Source organism: Sycon ciliatum, chromosome 1 (genome assembly GCF_964019385.1).
Source record: "Sycon ciliatum chromosome 1, ocSycCili1.1, whole genome shotgun sequence".
NCBI lineage: Eukaryota > Metazoa > Porifera > Calcarea > Leucosolenida > Sycettidae > Sycon > Sycon ciliatum.
Window position 1 is genome coordinate 67,089,936 of NC_088643.1, and position 22,356 is coordinate 67,112,291.

The 22,356-nt window shown below is 49.2% G+C and overlaps 1 protein-coding gene across 1 annotated transcript; it reads left to right on the forward strand.

Annotated features, from left to right (window-relative positions):
* Window positions 1-1,520: 1,520 nt before the first annotated feature.
* Window positions 1,521-21,772, forward strand: LOC135805001 (putative ferric-chelate reductase 1). Its single transcript, XM_065318988.1, has 19 exons — window positions 1,521-1,789; window positions 3,582-3,826; window positions 4,127-4,254; window positions 5,004-5,095; window positions 5,984-6,053; window positions 6,345-6,488; window positions 7,094-7,162; window positions 7,599-7,775; window positions 8,144-8,254; window positions 8,951-9,110; window positions 15,062-15,193; window positions 15,519-15,631; window positions 16,407-16,502; window positions 17,097-17,147; window positions 17,576-17,616; window positions 18,721-18,779; window positions 19,880-20,023; window positions 20,482-20,504; window positions 20,967-21,772. The coding sequence occupies exons 2-19, from the start codon at window positions 3,592-3,594 to the stop codon at window positions 21,078-21,080; spliced, it is 1,959 nt and encodes a 652-aa protein (XP_065175060.1). The 5' UTR covers window positions 1,521-1,789; window positions 3,582-3,591; the 3' UTR covers window positions 21,081-21,772.
* Window positions 21,773-22,356: the final 584 nt, after the last annotated feature.

A 22,356-nucleotide genomic window follows, 5' to 3' on the forward strand; every position in this document is an offset into this window, starting at 1 on the left:
GTGTGTGCTATGGAGTATGGTCTGCCGTTGCAGAGTGTAAGCGGTCTGACCATTGTGTAGGTGGGAAATCCCTGAATACCCACCAAGACCTCACGACGAGTCACGTGCCCAACCAGCGGTTATCAGCCGGCTCGCCATTAGATGCATGTTGTTGTTGTTGATTTTTATTTTACTTCGCAAAGCCAAACGGGCAATGGTGCCTATGGAAGCGAATTTCAAAAGGGAGAGAGCTACGGGGAGAGAGAGAGAGAGAGAGAGAGAGAGAGAGAGGGGGGGGGGGGAGGGAGGGAGATGATAAGCAATTTTGCAGCGTCAACAGAGCATAACGAGCGTTGGGATCTTCTGGCCGGTGTACTCAGGTACTGCAGGAGGTTCTGCATATGCCCACTACCTACTGTCGAGGTCGAGCCACGTTTGCTCCCACCACACGGACATCTCTGCCGCCTCGGCCAGAGGCACGCCTGTACATACGGGCTAGGGGCTTCTGGTAGCGGCTACAGGACGCCTTTTTTTCTTCTTTTTTTTGATGTAAGGGTTACTGACCTTGGTCCGTCCTTGCTGTATCGTCCGGAAATCCGTAGCCACCTCAGAACACACGAGCGAATAAGAAAGCGACTTATGATACCGGAGCCAACCAGCTGGAACCAGCATCATTCAAGCCACTGGCGTTTTCCTCTTCGCCCCGTGGCGGGCAAGAAAACCACCATCAGGCAGTGAACACATAACTAATCACTTATCAGTACTAGTAATGATCATTGGTCACCCGGTCCGTTCCTGAGTTGTATACACACCTGACTGCTGGTCAGTTTCCCATCCAACCACTTTCTGCAGATGAATCTGCAAGATGCCTCGAAATGCTTCTAACCCTACTGTAGTGTAAGCCGCAGTAAGCGTGCCCGTGGCTTTACATCAACAGGCGAGCACGCTTGGCGCCAGTCCGGCAGGTTGTTGGTGGAAGTAAGTGACTCCAACCGTACCATCTGCACCATGGATGTGTACTGTGTAGTAAGAACCATGGCATCATGAGAACGGGAGGGGGATAAAGCTGCCAGGCCTGCCAGGCCGGGTTAGTTTGTACTTGTTGTACCAAGAGTACATAGGTTTATGTACTCTTGGTTGTACTTGTAGTGCCGGTATGTCTGTGAGACCTCGCACTCCGCAAGCAGTGCTAGTGTGGTGACCTGGTGGCTAGTAGTAGTACTAGTGCTGTACCACTCCCCGGTGACCACCATACATCAGCGCGGTGGGCATGCTAGGCTAGGTGTGTAGTACAGTTCTGGTGCACCGGCGGCAAAGGGAGTGATGGATGAGTCTGTCATGATGCACATGCACATGACGAGTGATGTAGCAGAATGATAATGATGGTTTGACTGCTAGCTGTCTGTAGTGTTGGCGTCTTGCGCTGTCGACATGTCATGCAGCATGACTTTTTTGGCCGAGTCACCTTGGTCACGGAATAGCGGACACACAATCAACAAATCGGCGATCATCTTTGTCTCTGCTTGGAACTAAGTCACTACCGCCCCCGGTAGTAGCTGTGGTGCCAGTTACCAGCTTCACTCTGTACGGCAGTTTGGACTTTAGTTAGCCACGGTGTTTGGGTGAGAAAGCCTCATCAAACTTTCAAAGGTCGGAGTTGCCTGCCCAAACGAGCCTAGCCAGTACTGCGGAAGGGCCAGACGAAACTCGAGCGCCCAGCTTGCCGACGACGATTGCCTAGGTGCTCTCCCGACGGTCGACGAGTACTCCGTCCCGACTCTGCCTGTTTATTCCGACTAGTCCACTCTAGGTAAGCGAACACATCATTTACATTTTGAACCCGTTTGATTCCTAGGTTATCGCGGAAAATCCGAGTGTTTCATCTACTCATCATTCTCCGAAAAGGAGCTCTGCGACCCTGCATGCATGGTAAGCCGAGCATTGCCGAGGCGAGGGTGCTCTCTCACTCACGCTCAGTTGCGTTCTGGGCAAACGCGTTGGCAAGGACCGTAAACCACGGTAACCGTCCATGTAATGTCCATGGCGGCATGGGTAGACTGTGTAGACCTACACACCTACTGTGACCTATGGCTATGGCCTAGCTGTGCGTGTCTGGTGTGCACATGTGACTTGTGAGGTAACAACGCTGCCGATCCACACCATGCCTCACACGACGAACACTGAGTTTACCGGTATACCGGTCCTTTATACCCCGGCACCATACGCGGAGCTCGCATACTCATGATAATGGCATTGATCCCTTCAAGTTCCACAAGTGTTAGTTTGTATTGTAAGAGATAGATGGGCCAGGCACGTGCATCATGTGTACTGGCTGCAATCAGAAGCACTGTTCCTACCTACTAGTAACTTACTACTAACAGTTGGCTTGCAGTGTGACTGTCCTCCTACTTGTGATACATACAGCTGCTGTCACCATCATACCTAGTGTATTTAAACAGCTCTGGTGCAGTACAAATTTAGTCGAGTAGCCAGAAGTGCCCGTATAGCTGGTGAACTGGGTAAAATGATCAAATCAAACTAGCTGTTGTCAACATTCATCATGTGGTAGTGAGGGCTGGTGGGGGTAGGGAGTAGTGTAAAGTGATGGCGAGAGCGCAATGTCTTGCGAGAACACCCCACCAGTGACCTTGATTTACAGCCAGGGAACGTGGGAACAACGCGTGATCGCGCGAGTGCAACGCAAGGCCACACGATGTAAGAACCGGAGTGCACCAGGGTCACGCACAGCCCTGTACCTGCTCACTCACTGTTTGTGTGCAGACCTCACTGCCACTTTTAACGGGTGAATTGAGTACAGATTGAGTCCACAGCGTGCAGTGTATGTGCACATGTACCCTTGTTTGTACAACTTCGGTTACAAGACAAACCTCATTAGTAGACAACCATCCGAAATCCCCTGACGCCCAAAACGCGTACATGCAAGTCCGCATAGTAGATAATACCCGTTATAAGACGCGTGACCTACAGGTAGGACTCGCTCATCCACCCCACCTCCTAAACACGACCACGGTTGGGTCCAGGTGGCGAGGCACACTCGTGGCAATTTGCCGGGTAGTGGGAACACTACACTCTACAGCTGAGGATCTTCAACTACAGTGTATACGGTTCACGAGGATAACACACAGTTTACTGTCCATGCTACTGTAGCTTACATTCTGACTGGTTCACAGTTGACATGACATGGATCGACGGTGCAACGGTAGGCCGGTACGGGACGTAAGAGCATGTCGGCAAGGCTGGGAGGGAAGCGTGTGTGTGTGTGTGGGGGGGGGGGGGGCTATTGGTTGGGAATCCGGCAACCAATCAAAACACTCCGACCCTTATCCTGAACACTACGGACCAGGGGTCATACGCACAACCGCGGTTAATTTGTGGCTGCACCCGTGTAGCCAGTCATGATACATGTACTCCTCCACATGCATGACTTCCCGTACCGTGGGGATTTGCAAACGGGACTGGCACGTGGCAGAGCACACATCCATCACTGGCCCAAGATTAAACAATTAACAGTCCCACGCTCCTTACCAGACCCAGCTAGTGTAATCATGGTGTGAATGCTGTTGCTGTTGCCCGGTGCTCAGCTGGTCCAAGATGGCGATGACCGGTGCAGTCCGCCCGGCTATTCTGCTAGGCTTGGCGATGGTCATCGGAGTTGCATACTGGCATGGAGCAGAGGCATACAGTGCGGGTGCTCCGTCAAGTGCATGCGGCAGCATGATGCCAGGTCATGGCTTTGCTTCGCAGCCGGTCTCTTCTGGAGGTACAAATGGTGGCTTCACAGTTACCACCAGCTCATCGACGTATCAAGTAGGCGCTACATACACAAGTAAGTTATCAAGTAGGCACTAGTACTACATGCATGCTAGTATAATATCAGCAAGTTACACTCAGTTTAACTTCTACCCAGCTAATTGTTATAGCATCTTACCTTTTTCCCTCTTTAGCATCCTGCTTGAACTCCACGTTGACTGCGTGCTATTTCCGTTAGCGGCGAGACACAACATGTATGAGGTATGTGGAATTGCAGTGCAGTACGAGAACAAACAGGACATGGCGGTTCTGTTTCCCCGTAGGCGATCCAGTATCAATGTTGATGATCTGCAATACTCTCTTCATGTACATTCAGTGACCATCGCTGGATCTACAAACGCATTTGCTGGCTTCATGTGCCAGGCCAGGACAACGTCAAATGGGCAACTGTCGGTGTTCACTGGAACGGTTCCCGCGGGAACACAGAAGATCTCTGGCTGCACGGTATGTCCTATGCAACATTTTGACATTGTGTATAGCACAGCGCAACTGCTGCGTGAGCAGTGCTTGAGCCTCACAGCGAGTGTGAATGTGTTGTTGTTGTTGTTGTTGTTGTTGTTGTTGTTGTTGTTGTTGTTGTTGTTGTTGTTGTTGTTGTTGTCGTCCATGATCTACTGGAACTGTGGAAAGAAGTGCTATTGCGGTGCATCACTGCATGAGTTAGCCATTGGCTGCTCGCTGTACTGGTGCTACATGCACTACATACACTACATGCAGCACTGGTAATTATTACTCTCTGCAGTGTAAGTGTAGCCTTCCTATACTGGTTGAGGGCCTCGCTCAGTTCCGCCCATACTCTACATGCATTTTACCAAGAGTTGATAAACAAGAGTGTGCAACTCCGGATCTCTCCTGCACAATCTGCAGATACCACCGCCCACGGCGGAATGTTTTGTTGACGTCACCTTTTTTCAGAAGAACGCGCATTTCGCGGCAGAGCAGTGTGAGAGAACGTGCTGGGCACCGACCTTGTAGTGTAAAGCCGGCCAAGAGCACGAGGGAAAACTTTCCGAAAGACTCGCAGCTCGTGCGTCGTCGAAAAGATTACGTCAACAAAAAATTCCGCCGTGGGCCTACCCATCCGCAAGTTGCACACTCTTGTTTATCTACTCTTGATTTTACTTATCCCAGACACAACTGTATGGTTCAGTTCACGAGTGCCCTTTATGATCTGGTTGCTTTCTCTTCGGCAGGATGCGTATACGCATACAAGTAAGACGGCCAAGACATCCGTGACGTTCAGCTGGAAGGTCAACAGTGCCAGCGTAACCAGTTTCAAATTTGTGTAGGTTCTACAAGGCAACATGATGCACAGCATCATGACCTCCACATCTGTATGCACCACACCCACACAACTTTGAATAGTACAATCATGATCTCTGGGGTGGGGTGGGGGTGGGGGTATGGTGGTGGGGGTTGGGCAAATGAAATCAGACCAGGTGAATATAACAGCCTTAGGGACTGTGCAGACACTGGACAGCACAGTGAGCACTGAGAGCTCGTCTTTATCCGTAAGGCCGGATTTCCCTTGCCAAGTCCATTCTGCGTACCTACTTTGAAGTACCAGTGAGCAGGGTTCTAGCCAAAGGAGGGTAGGAGAGGGGGGGGGGGGGGGCGCAGCTGTGATTGAGCCCCCCCCCCCCCCCCGTGGAAAAGTGGCACCCCTACTCATTTGTCGATTTTGTGTATGTTCGTGCCATTCAACGAAAATGCAATTGGCGCGAGGGGTTTTTCCCGGCTGGATCGGTCCAGGAAAATTAATCTGACGGTCCCAAGTGGTTCTGCATCATGGCCTATTTCTGCTATCCACTGGCACGCCCATTCTATCTGAGACACTCTGTTCTCAGTCCTTGCTTCCATGCCTCACTCGTTATCCGGTTCACATCTGGCTGCAGCCAACTACCCATCACTTGGTGTGTTGTCGCTATTACTGTCTATGTCTCTGTGTGTGTGCCAGTATATGTGGAGCGAGAATGTTATTTTCTATTATTAAAATGTTGAATAGGGCAGTCCGAGCAGGCCTTTTTACAGGGTATCCGAAAGCCCCGTGGAATGGTGGCATGATTATTGTGGACGAAATGGCGGAGTCTGTCGTTATTTCCTCCTTTCAAGAAGTAGTTGCAACATGTTCTCGTACCTAAAGATGTCCGTCTCAATCTCTGTATTTCTTTAGCTGCACCTTCGTTCAATCCTACAATACCTACTTCGTGCAAGTACCAGGTTCTGATCTGACACTGATGGCCGTAAGTAGACAGTCTTGGCACAACTATGATGTACTGAGAGCCAATCATGCGGCGGCTCTGAGAACTCAGAACTGGGAAATTGCATTCCATCATGACGATACTAGTGTTGTAGATCGAAACTTCGAACATGCTTCACGCTGCATGCAGGAAGAGTGCAAGGACCGGAAGTGCATGTATCACTGATTTTGCTTCTGCAGTCGGTTTTGAAAAAAAGTTCATACATAACGTGTGTATGCACGGTGCCACATGAGTGTTCATAGGAGCGAGTTTGGCCTTTACTGCCCATTTCAGACACCGACGACAGTAGCTCCTACGACAGCAGCTCCTACAACAGCTGTGCCCATGACAGGTACGACGCAACCCGGGGCGACAGCTGGACCGACAACTGCTGCACCATCAACAGCACCGCCGACAACACTTGCGCCCACTACCATGGTAGGGCTGCAAAGTAACACACTATTTGAAGTCCATGTACTAAGATCTAATGTATATCAATTGCAGTGTAGCCTAGAGACCGTTAGAGAGAGTGTGCACAAGGTGTGTGTACAGGATGTATGGATTCAAGTATTGGCTACAGTGGAGTCTCCAAACCCTGAGAAACATGTACTAAGATAGCTGCTATACATATCCGTGACATTGGTAATCGAAATGCCGGAGCAGTGTGTTGGAAACTGTGGTGCGTCATGTTCCCACTGTGGCTGTGCTGCACAAGTGTCTATGTCATGTTCCCACTGTGGCTGTGCTGCACAAGTGTCTATGTCATGTTCCCACTGTGGCTGTGCTGCACAAGTATCTATGTCATGTTCCCACTGTGGCTGTGCTGCACAAGTGTCTATGTCATGTTCCCACTGTGGCTGTGCTGCACAAGTGTCTATGGTTATACTGGTAGCACTGACTTGTGACGGCTCTCCAGCAATTCATCAATAATTCCTATTCCGCATACCCACGTATACTGACCTCCCGCCATAGAATGTCATATCTGTTGCCGTTCTCCTTCTCTTCCCTCACCCGTCCTCACTTTCTCTTTGTCATGTCCACAGGCACCTACCACAATGGCACCTACCACAATGGCACCCACCACTCAGAGAGGACCTGCTAGTACCTCAATGGTATGGAGAACGATAATATTTTGAGTGTCATTGCATTCGGAGGTCTTATGGTCTCATGGGAAATGCCTAAAGCATTGAAATGAAACAGTACATACACGTATGTGAACTGGTGACACTCAGAGTCCCCGTGGCTTGTCCTTGTTTTATGAGAGGTCACTCTCCATGTGCATGTCTCACGCATCTAAGCCGGCATTGACTGGTGCTAATTTGACTGTGTGTGTGTGTGTGTGTGTGTGTGTGTGTATGTGTGTGTGTGTCTGTGTGTGTGCAAAGAGAGACAGTCTGTGTGCAAAGAGAGACAGTCTGTGATTGTCTGCATGCTTCACTCATATGCCATACGGTCATGGAGCGAGATTCTCTTTAAAATTACAAGTGGCTTGGATTGCTGCTCTTATTCTCTAACTGCTACGCTGGTGATGTTTGCTTGTTGCACCAGGTGTCGGCTTCAGATTGCGGCACTGGGAAGTCCTGCTATCGGGATCCACCATCTTGCACAACAGACTGCACCTACTTCTACTCCCAGAAGCCCATTGGCAGCACACAAGTCGAGATCGAGCTCAGTGCCAAGACCCAGGGCTGGGTGGCTGTCGGCTTTAGCACGGATCGAATTATGGTAGGTGGCGAAATGAGACATCAGTAGAAATGTGGCATCCTTGGAGATCTTACACAATGCAATTTCGGTCATGCTTACATACACGCTTGCTGGTAATTTGGTCAGATCACATCCCGTCTTTGAATTGCCGTTGGCTACAGTACAGTGATTGGCAGGGAACGTGAGGATACAAGTCCTTGGATCAATGCTCTATTGAGGAAATCGACCGAAGGAAACGGGGCGATTATGTGTGCTGAAAGATTGCTGGCCGGCGATCTTTGTGTCTGGGAGAACTGTGATTACATATGCGGTGTTGCTGGCCGAGTATCATAAGTACATCATGAAGCGGCTTGCTCTTGTCTGTACGTGCACATGTAATTGACTTGCAGGGAGATGACGATGTAATGGGATGCAACGTGGCGTCTGATGGGACCACCGTGATCGTCAAGAATGCCTTCAATCAAGGCAAATCAAACGTTATCGACTTATCCACCAACCCAGTAAGTCACGTTGATTCACGGCCTCCCATGCTCGGACATAACTGCGTCTGTTTTTGTATCGTCCTCAGGGTTCTAGCCAGGTAAAATAGTAGGGGCGGGCAGAGGAAACAGTTACTTCGTAATCCCTTTTCCATTTTCCAAATTGTATTGCCATCCGAAATGCAACGTACCCCGCCTTCACCCCAGATAAGTGTGGCTTTATGAACCCTCTGTTACTGACTATCGACTGCATTTTTGTTGAATGGCCTGGAAAATGAGGATTAACACACCCATCTGCATGCACACTACACAGCATTGAGAGCATTGAGGTGTGAAGCACTGCAAAGGACCGAACCAATTCTTTACGTACAGCATTTCAGCAATATTGCCATCGTCAGGTGTGAATGAAACAATGAACGAATGAGTGTGTCCACCCAACTACTTTCTATGGCCTTAAAGAAACCCAAAAATCGACAAATGTGTAGGGGACGGCACTCTTTCACAGGGGGAGCTCCATCAGAGTAGGGGGGGGGGGGGGGCTGCGTCCCCTACCCCCCCCCCCCCCTTGGCTAGAACCTTGTCCCTGTACAAGTGATTTTGATGGAATTGCCCTGGGTTCCTCTCACATTCCTTGCGCAAGTACTTGCATGTCAGCTCTGTATTACCGTACCCTTATCCCAGAGATTGTTTTGCATCGTATCCCGTGTTTCAATGCAGGCACCGTTCATCACCAACACATTCTCAAGCTTCGTCAATGGTCAAATCTACTGCCGATTTACGAGAACCCTGACCACCAACTCCAACAGGGACAAGAACCTCGCAGCACCCAACAAATACCATCTGTTATTTGGAACAAACACCGCCGCCAGCGGAAGAGGTATGCCAGTGCAACAAATACATGCACGGTACCGTATTTTCCAGAGTACAAGGGGCGTTCGTTTTTGATCCGCAGGTTTGGGTAGAAACTACTTCTTTCGGTAAATGCGTTCCATTTTTTCCTACTCAAAAGAGTAGATTCTGATACGTTACTATTTATTCGTGAAGACTTGGGAACAGAAACAAAACATGTCATGAGAAAGAACCACAGGAAAAAGAAGCACACTCAACTAATCCGTGTGTGTGCGTGCATGCAGTACAACTATGACGTAATGAATATAGATACACATCACGCCCCTTCGAGATGTTGCGAAACCTGTGACAGCAACATCTATCATAAATAAAACAAAATGAAGAATGAAAACAACAAAGCAGAGACAGCAGAAATTGACATTAGTGATCAAGAGTGTCAATCATAGGACTGTCCATGATGCGAACCAATGTTTAAACGCTGGGGTGGCTTGCGCTGACGTGCGCTGCGGCGGGACGGCGGCGGCGGGGAAGAGGCGTCAGCAGCAGCCGGTTGGACAACAAGCGGTGCAGGCACAAGTGGGCGATACGGACGCAGGAATCTGCGGTTCCGCCAATAAATGCGACCACTCGGCAACTTCACTAGGTAGTCCCGATGATTACCGACAGCAACAATGACCCCACGAATAGACCACTGCTTGGTGCGCGGATGCTGAACATCCACGTGGGTGCCGAGGCGGAGCTGCGGCAACGAGCGACGAGTTGACGACTTGTCTGTGACGGAATCGTCGGATGGCATGGCAGTCTCATCACGTGTCGTCGCTTTGGAGAGCCAGGATGAATCAAACTCCTTCCAATGTGCAATGACGAATGACTGGAGAGAGCGGCCATATAGGAGCTCAGCGGGGCTCTGACCAGAGGAGCCAGGTGTGTTTCGCCATTCCAGTAGCCCTCGGCGGAAGTCATCTGTGTCAAGATTGCCATTCACGGTTGTCTTGGTGATAAGACGCTTCATGGCTTTGACAGCAGCTTCGGCGTGCCCATTACTCTGCGGGTAGTGGGGAGAGGACATGACATGGTTTACCTGCCAGCGCTTACAAAACTCAGCAAACTTATGCGAGGAGAACTGGGGACCACCATCTGTACACAGCACAGCAGGAACACCAACATCAGAGAACCAGCGACGGAATGCGAGTATCACGTCATGCGATGAGGTGGTGCGGCCAGTACGCGCGACACAGGGCCAACCGGTCAAACGATCTGCATACACAAGAAAGTCGTGACCTTGACAAGTGAACAAATCGGCAGATGCACATTCAAACGGGAGTGTTGGGGTTCGGTCGTTCAGCAGGGGCTCAGCTGGCTGGGACGACTGGTGTTCGCGGCAAGCAGGACAAGAACGAACGAGTGTATCAATGTCCTTGGTGATACCGGACCAGTATACAAGCTGACGCGCACGAGACTTAGTACGCACTAGGCCTTGGTGTGAAGCGTGGAGGTTGTGCAATACCTGAGCACGCAATGATTCAGGAACAACAATGCGGTTGCCCTTCAACACAATGCCATGGTCGACGGAGAGATGCTCACGTCCATTCCAGTACGCACGTAACGGAGCAGGCAACTTCTGCTGGCAATCAGGGAATCCAGTCAAGATACACTCAATCAATGACTGGTACGTGGCATCTGCAGCTGCAGCTTCCCGCAGCTCTGCAACCTTGAGATTCGCATTCGGCTCAGTGTCCGAGTGCACCATGCAGATCTGAATGCTGCGGCAATGAAGCGACGGGGCTTCACCAAGCTCATCAGTGGTGGAAGGAATGCCAACAGGATTCCGGGACAGCGCATCGGCGAAGGCATTTTCAGAACCTTTTCGCCAAGATGCCTGCAGCTGATAGGCTTGGAGCTTGAGGCGTAATCGTAGAAGACGCGGGTTCTCGATCTGATCCAACGAATATGAGTTGATGATCGGAATCAGGGGCTTGTGGTCGGTGACGACTTCAAATGGCGCACCAGACAGGTAGATGCGGCATTTGCGCACGGCCCATACTACAGCGAGCATTTCCAACTCGATGACAGCATAACGTGTTTCAGCATCAGACAGGTAGCGGGATCCACACTGAATAATACGCCACTGATCATTCTGCTTTTGCCAAAGCACGAATCCGAGACCTCTTAGAGCAGATGCATCGGTTTCAAGCCGGAGGTCTTGACCAACTTGATAGAAAGCGAGAACCGGAGGGGACAAGAGAGCTTCCTGCGTCCGTTCAAACGCTGCAGTGTGGCTAGCGTCCCACATGAACTCACGGGAGGTCTTGAGTAGGCCACGCAGAGGATTGGTCAACTCGGCTAGATGTGGAGTGAACTCACCACATTGGTTCACTAGACCGAGGAACGAACGGAGATCGGTTCTGTTGGCGGGTACTGGAAACTGGCGAATACCGGACGTCTTATCATCGTCGACGACCCAGCCATCAGGCGTGACGTTGTAGCCGCAGAAATGGATACGTTGCGTACCGAACACAAACTTGGCGGGGCTGAACGTGATACCATGCTCCCTGGCGCAGAGCAGAATCTCGCGCACGTGGCTGACATGCGACAGAAAGTCGTCGTCGTACGCTAGGCAATCATCGACTACCTTGCCGAGACGCGGGATGGCAGAGAACGCAGCATCAGTGCGCCGGTTGAACTCATCCCCAGCAGATATTAGACCCTGCGGGTTCCGTAGATAACGATATCTGCCGTACGGGGTGATAAACGTGGTGAATTCCTGAGCAGTGTCACTGAGAGGAATCTGCCAGTAGCCGTGCCTTGCATCGAGCTTCGTAAAGAACTTAGCAGAGCCAACTCCAGAGACAACGTCACGTGCCGTATGTACGGGATGCGCGGGACGACGGACTTGGTCGTTCAGCCGCTTGAAGTCAACTGTGAGGCGCTTCTCAGTGCTGCCCTTCTTGTCTACTATGACAATCGGATGGCACCATTCACTGGGCTCCGTCACTGCTGACCATGCCGTCGAGCTGAGTCTTGATCTGGTCACGGAATGCATACGGTATTGGTCGAGCAGTGTGCACACAGGAAGGCTTAGAATCATGCTGTAGCTCAATTTCCATTGGCGGACCTTCCATTGGCTTCAGACCGGAATCCGAGAAAACGTCAGCGAACTCTTGCAGGAGCTGCTCACGTGTCCGCGCTAACTCAGCATCACTAGGATGAGCGCATGACGAAACAGCTGCACAGCTCTTGGGTGAAGATGCACCCTCGTGTTCAGCGGTGAATTGGACTGGCCAATCAGGTGGGAGAAACTTCAGCGCACGCAATGAGGTATGAGAGAGCAGGGCATCGTGTAGACCCTTGTACACATGGATGACGGTTTCATGCTGCGTCTCACCGACTCGTAGAGTCGCACGTATCTTGCCCAGGTTGCGTAGCGGCTCACCGGTCACAGCCTGCACACAGTCGTGGTCGTCATCTAAGTTCTCGACGAACCCACCGATCTGCGTGAGGTGCTCCTCGCCAATGGCATCAACGTCACTGCCTGTGTCTGGTTCACAGGACAGTTGGGATGGCTGATCCTCTGTTTGCAGCATGGTCGAAACAGGTACTGTGCGACGGTCCACGCGAGACGCACGCTGTAGCTTCAGCTGTCCAAGCTTGGCAGCAGAGCTAGTCTTCGGCTGTTTCTGGCTCTTGCACATTCGCTGAAAATGCCCAATGCCATGACAGGAGTTGCACTTCTTGCCCTTGGCAGGACATACAGATTTCGTGTGGTCAGAACGACCACAATTTGGACAAGTGGACTTGGCCGCACTTGATGTCTCGCTTGGCTTAGAGTCAGCTGGCTTGTGACGTTTCTGCTGCTTGTACGCCGACTGCTTGGCAGCACTTGCCTGGAGGCCAGGACTGGGCATGTGTGCCTTGGTGTGGTATGCTGCTTCCTCCGTCCGACAGAGGGTGACAGCCTGGTCGAGCGTGAGACCATGAGTTGCGAGCAACTTGTGTCGCGTCTCATCGTTCCGCACACCAATGACGACGCGGTCGCGCAGAGATTCCTCCTTGAGGGTACGGCCGAGGCCTTTGCACTGCGCACAGCAGCGAGCATCACACGTTCCACATAGGCTGTGTGACAAGAAGTCGCATGCACTTTGTAGTTCACACAGGGCTGTGTAAAACGCATCAAATGATTCTCCAGCTTGCTGGACACGCTGGTAAAACTCTATGCGGTCCAACAGTGGATTACGTTGCCGTCTGATATACGCCTGAATGCGCTCCAGCATCAGGTCGACGTCAGCTGAAGCTGGTATGCAAATAATATCCTCTCGGATAAAACGTCGCAGCTCCTCATCGAAACACTGACGGAGTGTTGCCACTCTGGCCTCACGAGCCTGGCTGGCCAAATGCTGGCAAACACTAAAATCTCTCCAGCTTTCAACGAAGGAGTGAAAATCAGCCAGCGTCGCAGACGACAATAAGTGTGGGCAGGAAACACTGTTCACTGGCCGTGGTGCTGAGGTCTGCGAGGTGGACTGAGCTGGTGCTGAGGGCTGCGGAGTGAACTGAGGCTGCGATGGTGATAGCGACCTGCTCTGAACATTCTTGAACAGATCTTGCATCGCCTTATCACGAGCCTCAGCTGCACGCATCTGCTGCTCCATAAATTTCATCAGGACACCCATTTGAGATTCCTGCTGTCGCTCGGTCGCGGAGGACAGGTCAAATCCGGTATCGTCCTGTGATTGTTCCATTACGATTAGTCACTCGTCCACGAGTACGAACAAATACACTACTAAAATAATTCAACTGAGACAGAGTTTCGATCGCGGAAACTACTACTTCATACGGAAAAAACAACTGGGCCCGTGCAAACACTACAAGGTGCGGACACAAGGCACGGACACAGGAAAGAACAAGTTCACTGCGCCATGATACGTTACTATTTATTCGTGAAGACTTGGGAACAGAAACAAAACATGTCATGAGAAAGAACCACAGGAAAAAGAAGCACACTCAACTAATCCGTGTGTGTGCGTGCATGCAGTACAACTATGACGTAATGAATATAGATACACATCAGATTCTACCTTTCTCTACCGGCTCTACCAGGTTTGAAGCTGGTAGAGGTCGGTGGAAGTAGGTAGATGTACGGGATTTCCAGCAAGATCGAATAGTTGTACACATCTCCATACAGAAAAGAAACATTTCACGTACATGTCGTGAAAATCTACTATACCCGGTAGGGCAGCGTTCGTGCACTTTAAATACCTCTACATGTACCTTCTGCCTCTATCGGTACAATGACTCTGCTCTAGTCTACCAGGTAGCTAAAACGAACGCAGCCTAAATCACACAGTTTAAACACTCGTACTGATTCGGCCCAAAAAGTCAGTGAGGCAGATACTACGATGGTCAAATGAATGGTGATATTATAAGGTAGATGTGGGGGTAATATAGGGTAGATGTGGGGGTATTATAGGGTAGATGTCCGTATTTCGGGACCAAACAATCTTGGTGCGGCTCCAGTGCGGCTTCTATACTCCGGAAAATACGGTACCTGCTTGATAGGAGTTGTGGAAGGCTGCCGTACATGTGCCTGTTGTATACTCGATGTTATGCATTAGGAGAGAGCCGTGCATTGGCTTGCACAATGGAGGGTGTGTGTGCCATGGAGGGGGGGGGGGGGGTAATGAACTGTTGCATGGGGTAGTAATTTGTCTCCTTACTTCATGGGAAGACACCTTGGCCGGAGAGCAAATGTAGTGGTGGGAGTTTGAAGACTCACTTTTCATGGAAATCCGATGGGAAATGATGGCAGACCCTTAGCTGCTGCTTGTAGTTTATTTAACTGGCCACCTCTCCTCAGGACCGGTTCTTTAGAGGTGTGTTAAGATTAATGAGTCCTGTGGACTGGTGACTGTACAATCAAAAGATTCTTGTTTGTAATGAACTCAATAGATATCTGGCTGTGTTTCAATATGTTTCTGGCAGGTGGCAGTAATATCGGAATGCCAGGAAAGCACAACTCAATTCCACCGATCACGACTGCGGCCTACACTGCCACTGATACCAGCGTGGCCAATTTCAACGCAAACATCAAGGTCGGCCTGATCAAAGTTCACGGTAGGTTTCAGCGCAGGGGTCACAGCAAGAATAGGGCAGTGACAGTCCGGAGGGGGCTATAGGACATTCTCATCCAAGCGACCGTCCGTAAATATTAATATTTTCTCGAAATGGATATTTGTAACGTCTTCTCATACCCTCTTCCTGTGACGACAACACAGGTATCCTGACCAATAGTGTCGGCCTTTTTTTCTAAACTACATGTACGTGAAATTCAAAACTTCATTTAAAATATATATTTCTATTTGAGGAGGACCCTCACCCCCAGTTATCATTTCAGGTGCACCGCAGTCCCATCATACTGTGTTGGTGTTTGCCCTGGCAGGATTCTTCATGATCATTGCCTGGATTGGCCTAGCTGGAATCGGCCTGTTCATGCCAAGATTTATGAAGAAAGCCTGGGACGTGCCGAAGGACGAGGTTGCATGGTGGTTCAAGGTAAGACAAATCTCTAGTCAGGCGATCAACAATTTGGGCTCCCAGGACCCATGGTCTTTAATCAAGTAGTACTACAGTAGGTATCGGTTGTAGCGTGGGTGTTTAAAAACGACTTTTTATTCCTATTTTCCGATATTATATGTGAGAGTTCACTCTTGTAGGCAGTATATTCTTTTACACTACCACACTATAACCGATACGCACTGTTTCTCCATGGCCGTCGTTCAGACACCTCAAATACATGACAAGTATACACACTCCGAAACAATGGCCATTTCCTTTCGCTGGTGTATCTCCATAGCGATACGCCAGTGAGTTGAGTTGAATGTCCCATCATCTTCTCCCCAATACACTTACTTCGAGTACAAAGCTCTCTGGTGCGTGCTGCTGGTGTTGAGGCCAAGACCATAGGTTGGCGGAGCCTGTAGCATCCCATCATCACCGCTGCTCTGTGCAGCCCCACTCAATTGCTGTCCTGTTCGTTCCTTCTGTACTGTTCGCTCTTTTCTTTTCTAAAACTTGGATGTCGAGCCAATAGTATTATATAAAGAGAAAGGACATATGTTACGAGTATGACTAACAGTCCACCAAGGAAACGAGATAATATACAGTCATAACCCGTAAATTATTGGTCCTTTCTCATTATTTATCTCTTCTTTTCATTTTATGATGTACTAGTACCCGATCCCATCACCAAATCCAGGCACAGGATCCCAACGTCCTGCCATCAACCATTGTTTTCTTCCTGCTGTGCTTTATCCTTCCTGCGTGTCAGCTTCACCGTCCTTTGATGGTTACTGTTTGGTTGATGAGTCTACTTGGCTTTATCTTCATTCTGGCATACAAGAAGGGAAAGTGGTCTACCGGCAGTGTAAGTCGAATATTGGTTCTTTTCAAACATATTTTAAAAAGAGTATATGCATATTTCGCACTATTTGAAGGATACCCATGTGATGGCAAATTGGCAATGCTAAGTTTTGGTGGAGATTGTAGCAATACAATTAACAGCTGCATCCATGTCTGTAGGATAGCCTGGATCAGGGCAGAACTGTTTAAACTGGTGATCTCTCTCTCTCTCTCTCTCTCTCTCTCCATCTCTCTCTCTCTTTCTCTCTCTTTCTCTCTCTTTCTCTCTCTCTTTCTCTCTCCTCTCTCTCTCTTCTCTCTCTCTCTCTCTCTCTCTCTCTCTCTCTCTCTCTCTCTCTCTCTCTCTCTCTCTCTCTCTCTCTCTCTCTCTCTCTCTCTCTCTCTCTCTCTCTCTCTCTCTCTCTCTCTCTCTCTCTCTCTCTCTCTCTCTCTCTCTCTCTCTCTCTCTCTCTCTCTCTCACACACACACACACACACACACATACACACACACACACACACACACACACACACACACACACACACACTCTCCCGCTGTCTTTAATTTACTGGCCTTTCTACGTGATGTGTTCGCATGTGATGCGGTTTCCCCATGCAGAGTGCTCACCCAGGAATTGGCCTTGCCACTTTCATCCTCTGCATGATCCAGGTAAGCCATGGACTGTACACTATTGAAACCCACCTGCCAGTGACAGGCTGTATTGGATGTTATGGGGTATGTGTGCTTGTAAGATGGAGGGGACTTGCTTCAGTGACAACTGGCCATTTCCACAACGAAGATCGATATGAAACTGGTTCATGGTGGTCAAGGTTTCGGAACTGGGTTTCTCAGGCTCCACTGTGACCGGTGCCTCTACAGGGTAAATATTGGGTTTGACTAGTCACTCATGCACAGAATGACCTTTTTAGCAAATCTGGGCTCAGATTATGACAGATTTTTATCATCATTTTATGCCCAAGTAGGGTCATCTGCTAGTTGGTAGCTAGGATTATGCACACTCTAAATATAGCGAACCATCCTCTGTAAACCAGTCTGGGTAACCAAACCACTGTGGATATTCTCTTCTGTCTCTGCAGCCATTCATGGCAATGATCAGAAAGAAGCTAAACAAATCTCAGTAAGTGTTTCCAGGGAAAGTTTTTTTTTGGGAAGAAATGCGGCATGGCATGCTGTATCGCTGCTGCTGCTGCCGCTGTCGTCACCGCTACTGCTGCTGCCACTGCTCGACGAATACACGGAACTTCGGGCATGCTCTTATTCATTCCAGTCCATGCAATGCTTGCTTTCTTCATCGTGACCTTGCTAGACGAAGGAATCAGTGATATGGTGTTAATATTAAGCCACACCAGGTTAATTCTATGTTTCGCGTCGGAAAGTTTCTGGAAAAGGCACGCGGGCGGGCGAAAAAAATGGAGGAAAAGCAAAACTCCATTCTACGTGTACTGAGCCATGTAATTGTTGCACACAGAATAGCACTACTAAATATATCCGAAACAACAACAAGTCGCCACAATACAGCTGGCAGAGTGGGCTGGAGCAATACCGTAACAGATTTCATGGATGGCTCCTTCTGCACGTTGACACGAGTCGAGTGGTATTCCTCTCCATCACGATACTGGAAAAATCTCGGAGTCCTTGACACCTAGAATTTCCACTCACTTGGTAAGCAGGCCCTCCCGGACGGCTTGGAAAGAAACCTTCATTGCTCGCACTTTCTACATACCATCGCCTAGATTATCGAGAGAAGCTGATAGCCTCTGATCTGCCATACTGGCCAGAGAATGTTCGCCTGAACTAGCCATCCATTGACTCGTCTGGTTGTTCATCATTTTTCTTGTCAACAATTCGAAAAGGTAGTCTACGCGCGCGCGCGTGCGCGGTGATGCAAAACATAGAAATAACTTGGTGTGGCCTTATTGTTCTTCAATCAAGCATTCTGGGTTGACAGAAGGTTTCATGCCGATGTTATGTGTCACATCAAATTCTGCCCGATAAAGGAATTCATAGCACTGTTCAAGGTAATCAACGTAACCAATGTGATTCGTACATGCCATGTGGTTTGTGTCAGCACCAAAAGAGCTGTCGTTAGTCTCAGTATATCCCAGTCCCAGTATGTGACAGAGGGCTGAAAGCGTGTTTAATTGGATAGCAAGTACGACAGGATGACCCGGAATGGCATCTGACAACACTATGTGTGCTGGCTGCTTGTGTTTCTGCTCAGGCGCAAGATTTTCAACTGGACGCATCGCACGGTCGGTTTGGCAGCTCATGCTCTGGGAGGTAGGTTGATGTTGAGGAAAGGACTGTGAGGAATATCATCAGTGAACTAGTGCTCAAAGGAGCAATTTAGAATGGAGCATAAAGCTGTAGTGCTTGCCGTATACAGAAGCATCGGGATTGGCCTCTCCCGCCCACCCATAGCCCATGCGGCTAGCTTATCATATCCCGGGGCACAGCCTGCACCATCATCGTATATCACTGCACCAAGGATGGTGGACTGTGCCGAATCAAAGTCTTGGCAAGGGGGCTGATAGGAAGAAAAGAACACTACCAAACTGCAATAGAGATGATGTGTACTACCCACAGTTATGGGGGTTGTGCCTGCTATGCATCAAGAGGGCCAGATTTAGCATGCTGGATCGTGCCCAACATGTACTGTTGATGTTATTCGCTGCTGAAGAGGATAGACATGAATCGATATCGGGCGCAGGAATGATTTGCTTGGCTAGCATCATGATGATAGATGTGGTAACTCTCGAGGGTGCTGGAGATAGGTCGCATCAGGCTCTCTCTCTCTCTCTCTCTCTCTCTCTCTCTCTCTCTCTCTCTCTCTCTCTCTCTCTCTCTCTCTCTCTCTCTCTCTCTCTCTCTCTCTCTCTCTCTCTCTCTCTCTCTCTCTCTCTCTCTCTCTCTCTCTCTCTCTCTCTCTCTCTCTCTCTCTCTCTCTCTCTCTCTCTCTCTCTCTCTCTCTCTCTCTCTCTCTCTCTCTCTCTCTCTCTCTCTCTCTCTCTCTCTCTCTCTCTCTCTGTGTCTGTCTGACTGTCTGTCTCTGTCTGTCTGTCTGTCTGTCTCTCTGTCTCTCTCTGTCTGTCTCTCTCTCTCTCTCTGTATCTGTCTCTGTCTCTGTTGTCTGTCTGTCTGTCTGTCTGTCTCTCTGTCTGCCTGTCTCTCTCTCTCTCTTTTTCTCTCTCTCTCTCTCTCTCTCTCTCTCTCTCTCTCTCTCTCTCTCTCTCTCTCTCTCTCTCTCTCTCTCTCTCTCTCTCTCTCTCTCTCTCTCTCTCTCTCTCTCTCTACCTCTCTACCTCACTTCATGTAAATGCGGCAAAGTGTGTAAATTATTATTAATTGTCATACCCGATTGTATGTACTTATGCTTATAGCCATCGCTGTCTACCTCGGGATGGACCTATTCCGTCAGAACTACGGATTGACGACAGCCGTGCTCTATCTATGGGCAGCCTGGGCAGCCATTGAAGCCGCAATCTGGATCGGATATGAGATCAAACTTCTTGTATCTCCAGTTGGTAAGATGAAAGAAGTCCTCTCTGACGAGGGAATGTTTAGCTTCAATGCACTGTTCTATATAAGTTCCTCTCTAGTCGGGTTCGCGGTAGTTGCGGCGCCCGTGTGCTAATCGGACCATTGTGAAGTGGGCTGCTAGGTTGGGCCGCTACCATGTACAGTTGTGAGATTGACCAATGTGATTCCAGTGCTCCTTCTGTTATTACTAACAGACGACTTCTGTGAAACATAGTGCTGCACAGTAGAACCGTTTGGACTTTTCTTTTGTTGTGAAGCATCTGAATGCCAGAGTGCTGTGCCAGTAGGCGATTCAAAGTCGATAGGTCAGGTCTGATTCAATAACGTGTGGCCGTGCTGTTTTAGCAGAATTGCTGAATTCCTGTTTTACCAGCTTGTCAAGGATTTCCTAATTTCGGTTTGTTCCTTTTTTGTTTGCTATCGGTTTCCCTCTGTTCTGCAGATCCCACAGAGAAGATAGCTGCGGTGAGTTTTTTCCTAATTCAGTATTATTCTACTGTGTAATTGCTGTTGCAACCACATCACCGCGGCTGGCTATGAAAGCACCCGTTCCGAGACCTGTGTTGTTTCCGGGAGTAAAACAAATCACCTCTCTGGCAGTTCACCCATCATGAGTTGGCCGGATGCTCCACTTTTGTCTTTGACACAGGAGATCTTCCATTGCAATACTTCACCGCGCGAGTACTGCACGGGCTGTGTATGAACACCAACATGAGGCAATGCTGCAGGCTTACTCGTACTGAAACACATCCTGTCTGCATAGGTTGCAAATCTAAGTTAGCACTTATCAGTATGCAATGTAGCGAAGTAAGCCTGGTAACACCTAATGCGTTCATCACAAAGTTCTTGCGCACGTGTTGTTGGTCTCACTCTCGTGTTCCCTTTCCATTCCGATGCACTCTTTCGCTCGCTGCATTGTCTGTACAGGACGCCAGCATCAGGAAGGCACTGCTGATGGTCTACGCAGCCACTTGCATTGTTCTTGGCATTGTCATGGCTATCATGGTGGTGGCCCACCGCACTGGTTCCAGTGAAGACTGATAGTGTAATTGAGTCACTATGGCACCGGTGCCAGGGCGGGGCGGTTATGTGACCAAGCTGCAAGGCATGCCACTTACTGCAGCTACCCGGGGAGCCAGGTTTGTGCCACCGTCTGCTAGAGCTATTACCCAATGTATTTTATTTTGTTTCGGCGCCGCTCTCGTCAGCGCCTGTCCGTGTCTTGGTTTTAGGAAGTACATGCAGCATCCAAGCTTTGTTAGTTAGAATCGTTGCTATTCATCTTTGCTCGCACGCACATGCTGGATGCTTAGTAGACACCTTTTTGCAATTCACATTTTCAGAAATTTGGAAATTTCCTGAGCGAATTTTACCTTTTTCAATCTATTTTTAAAAAGACGTACCCAAGGCCATACATGCTAAAGTGAATGATACCTAGTAGTGGCGTACATAGCACGTGGACATTTGAATTTAGGTTTTGAAACTTACAACAATTTAGGAAATGTGTGTCATGTACCAGCATTGTCAGTTTCAATGATGCATCATCGCGGTTTGTCGTGTATTTGTATTTGTGACATAGGGACAGACGCCATTCTGGCCTCGTCCCAGCATTCTATTCTTGTCTCATCAGAACTTTCTCTCTCCTCTGCTGGTGTAGCCTCCATAGATGCTTCTACTATATGAACTGTTGACTGATGAGAAGAACGGTGTGAACACACCGCACCAAACACTGACTGTCGGCATGGCACTCGTGTCCAGTCATAGCAAACTTCGAAAGTCCCTTATACTGTTATAGATGGAAGGGACAACATTACATTGGGTGTATGACCAGGATTCGGGGATTACCCCGGCTCCCTACCCACCCTCTTCAGTGCATTCTCATCAGTGACGTTAGTCAGACTGAAGAGGTTTGTTTGCATGAGCAGAGCTTCCAACCCCGGAACGTAGGAGTTCAGGAAATCCGAGGCTACTGCAGTAACGTTTTGGAATATTTAGCTTGAAAGAGTTCATAATTCAATGCTACACGGGGGGATATCCAATTTTTCTGATGCCACCATGACATTCCGAATGCTGCATGCCGGTTCCAACACACCTGTGTCTCTGTAAAACGGCTCAGTAATTCTAGCGCCGGTGATGTTTTAGGGGGCGTTCGTTTTTGATCTACAGGTTTGGGTAGAAACTACTTCTTTCGGTAGAGGTGTTGGTTTTTTGAAAAAAAAATTCTACTCAAGGGTAGATTCTACTTTCCTCTACCGGCTCTGCCAGGAAAAAGTTGGTAGAACTGATCCGGTACTAGGAAGTTGGTAGAGCATTATAT

Coding starts and splice junctions, on each gene's coding strand:
- LOC135805001 (XM_065318988.1), top strand. CDS start 3,592: ATGGCGATGACCGGTGCAGTCCGCCCGGCTATTCTGCTAGGCTTGGCG. Junction 7,163..7,598: donor GACCTGCTAGTACCTCAATG/GTATGGAGAACG, acceptor TTGTTGCACCAG/GTGTCGGCTTCAGATTGCGG. Junction 15,632..16,406: donor AGGTTGCATGGTGGTTCAAG/GTAAGACAAATC, acceptor CCTGCGTGTCAG/CTTCACCGTCCTTTGATGGT.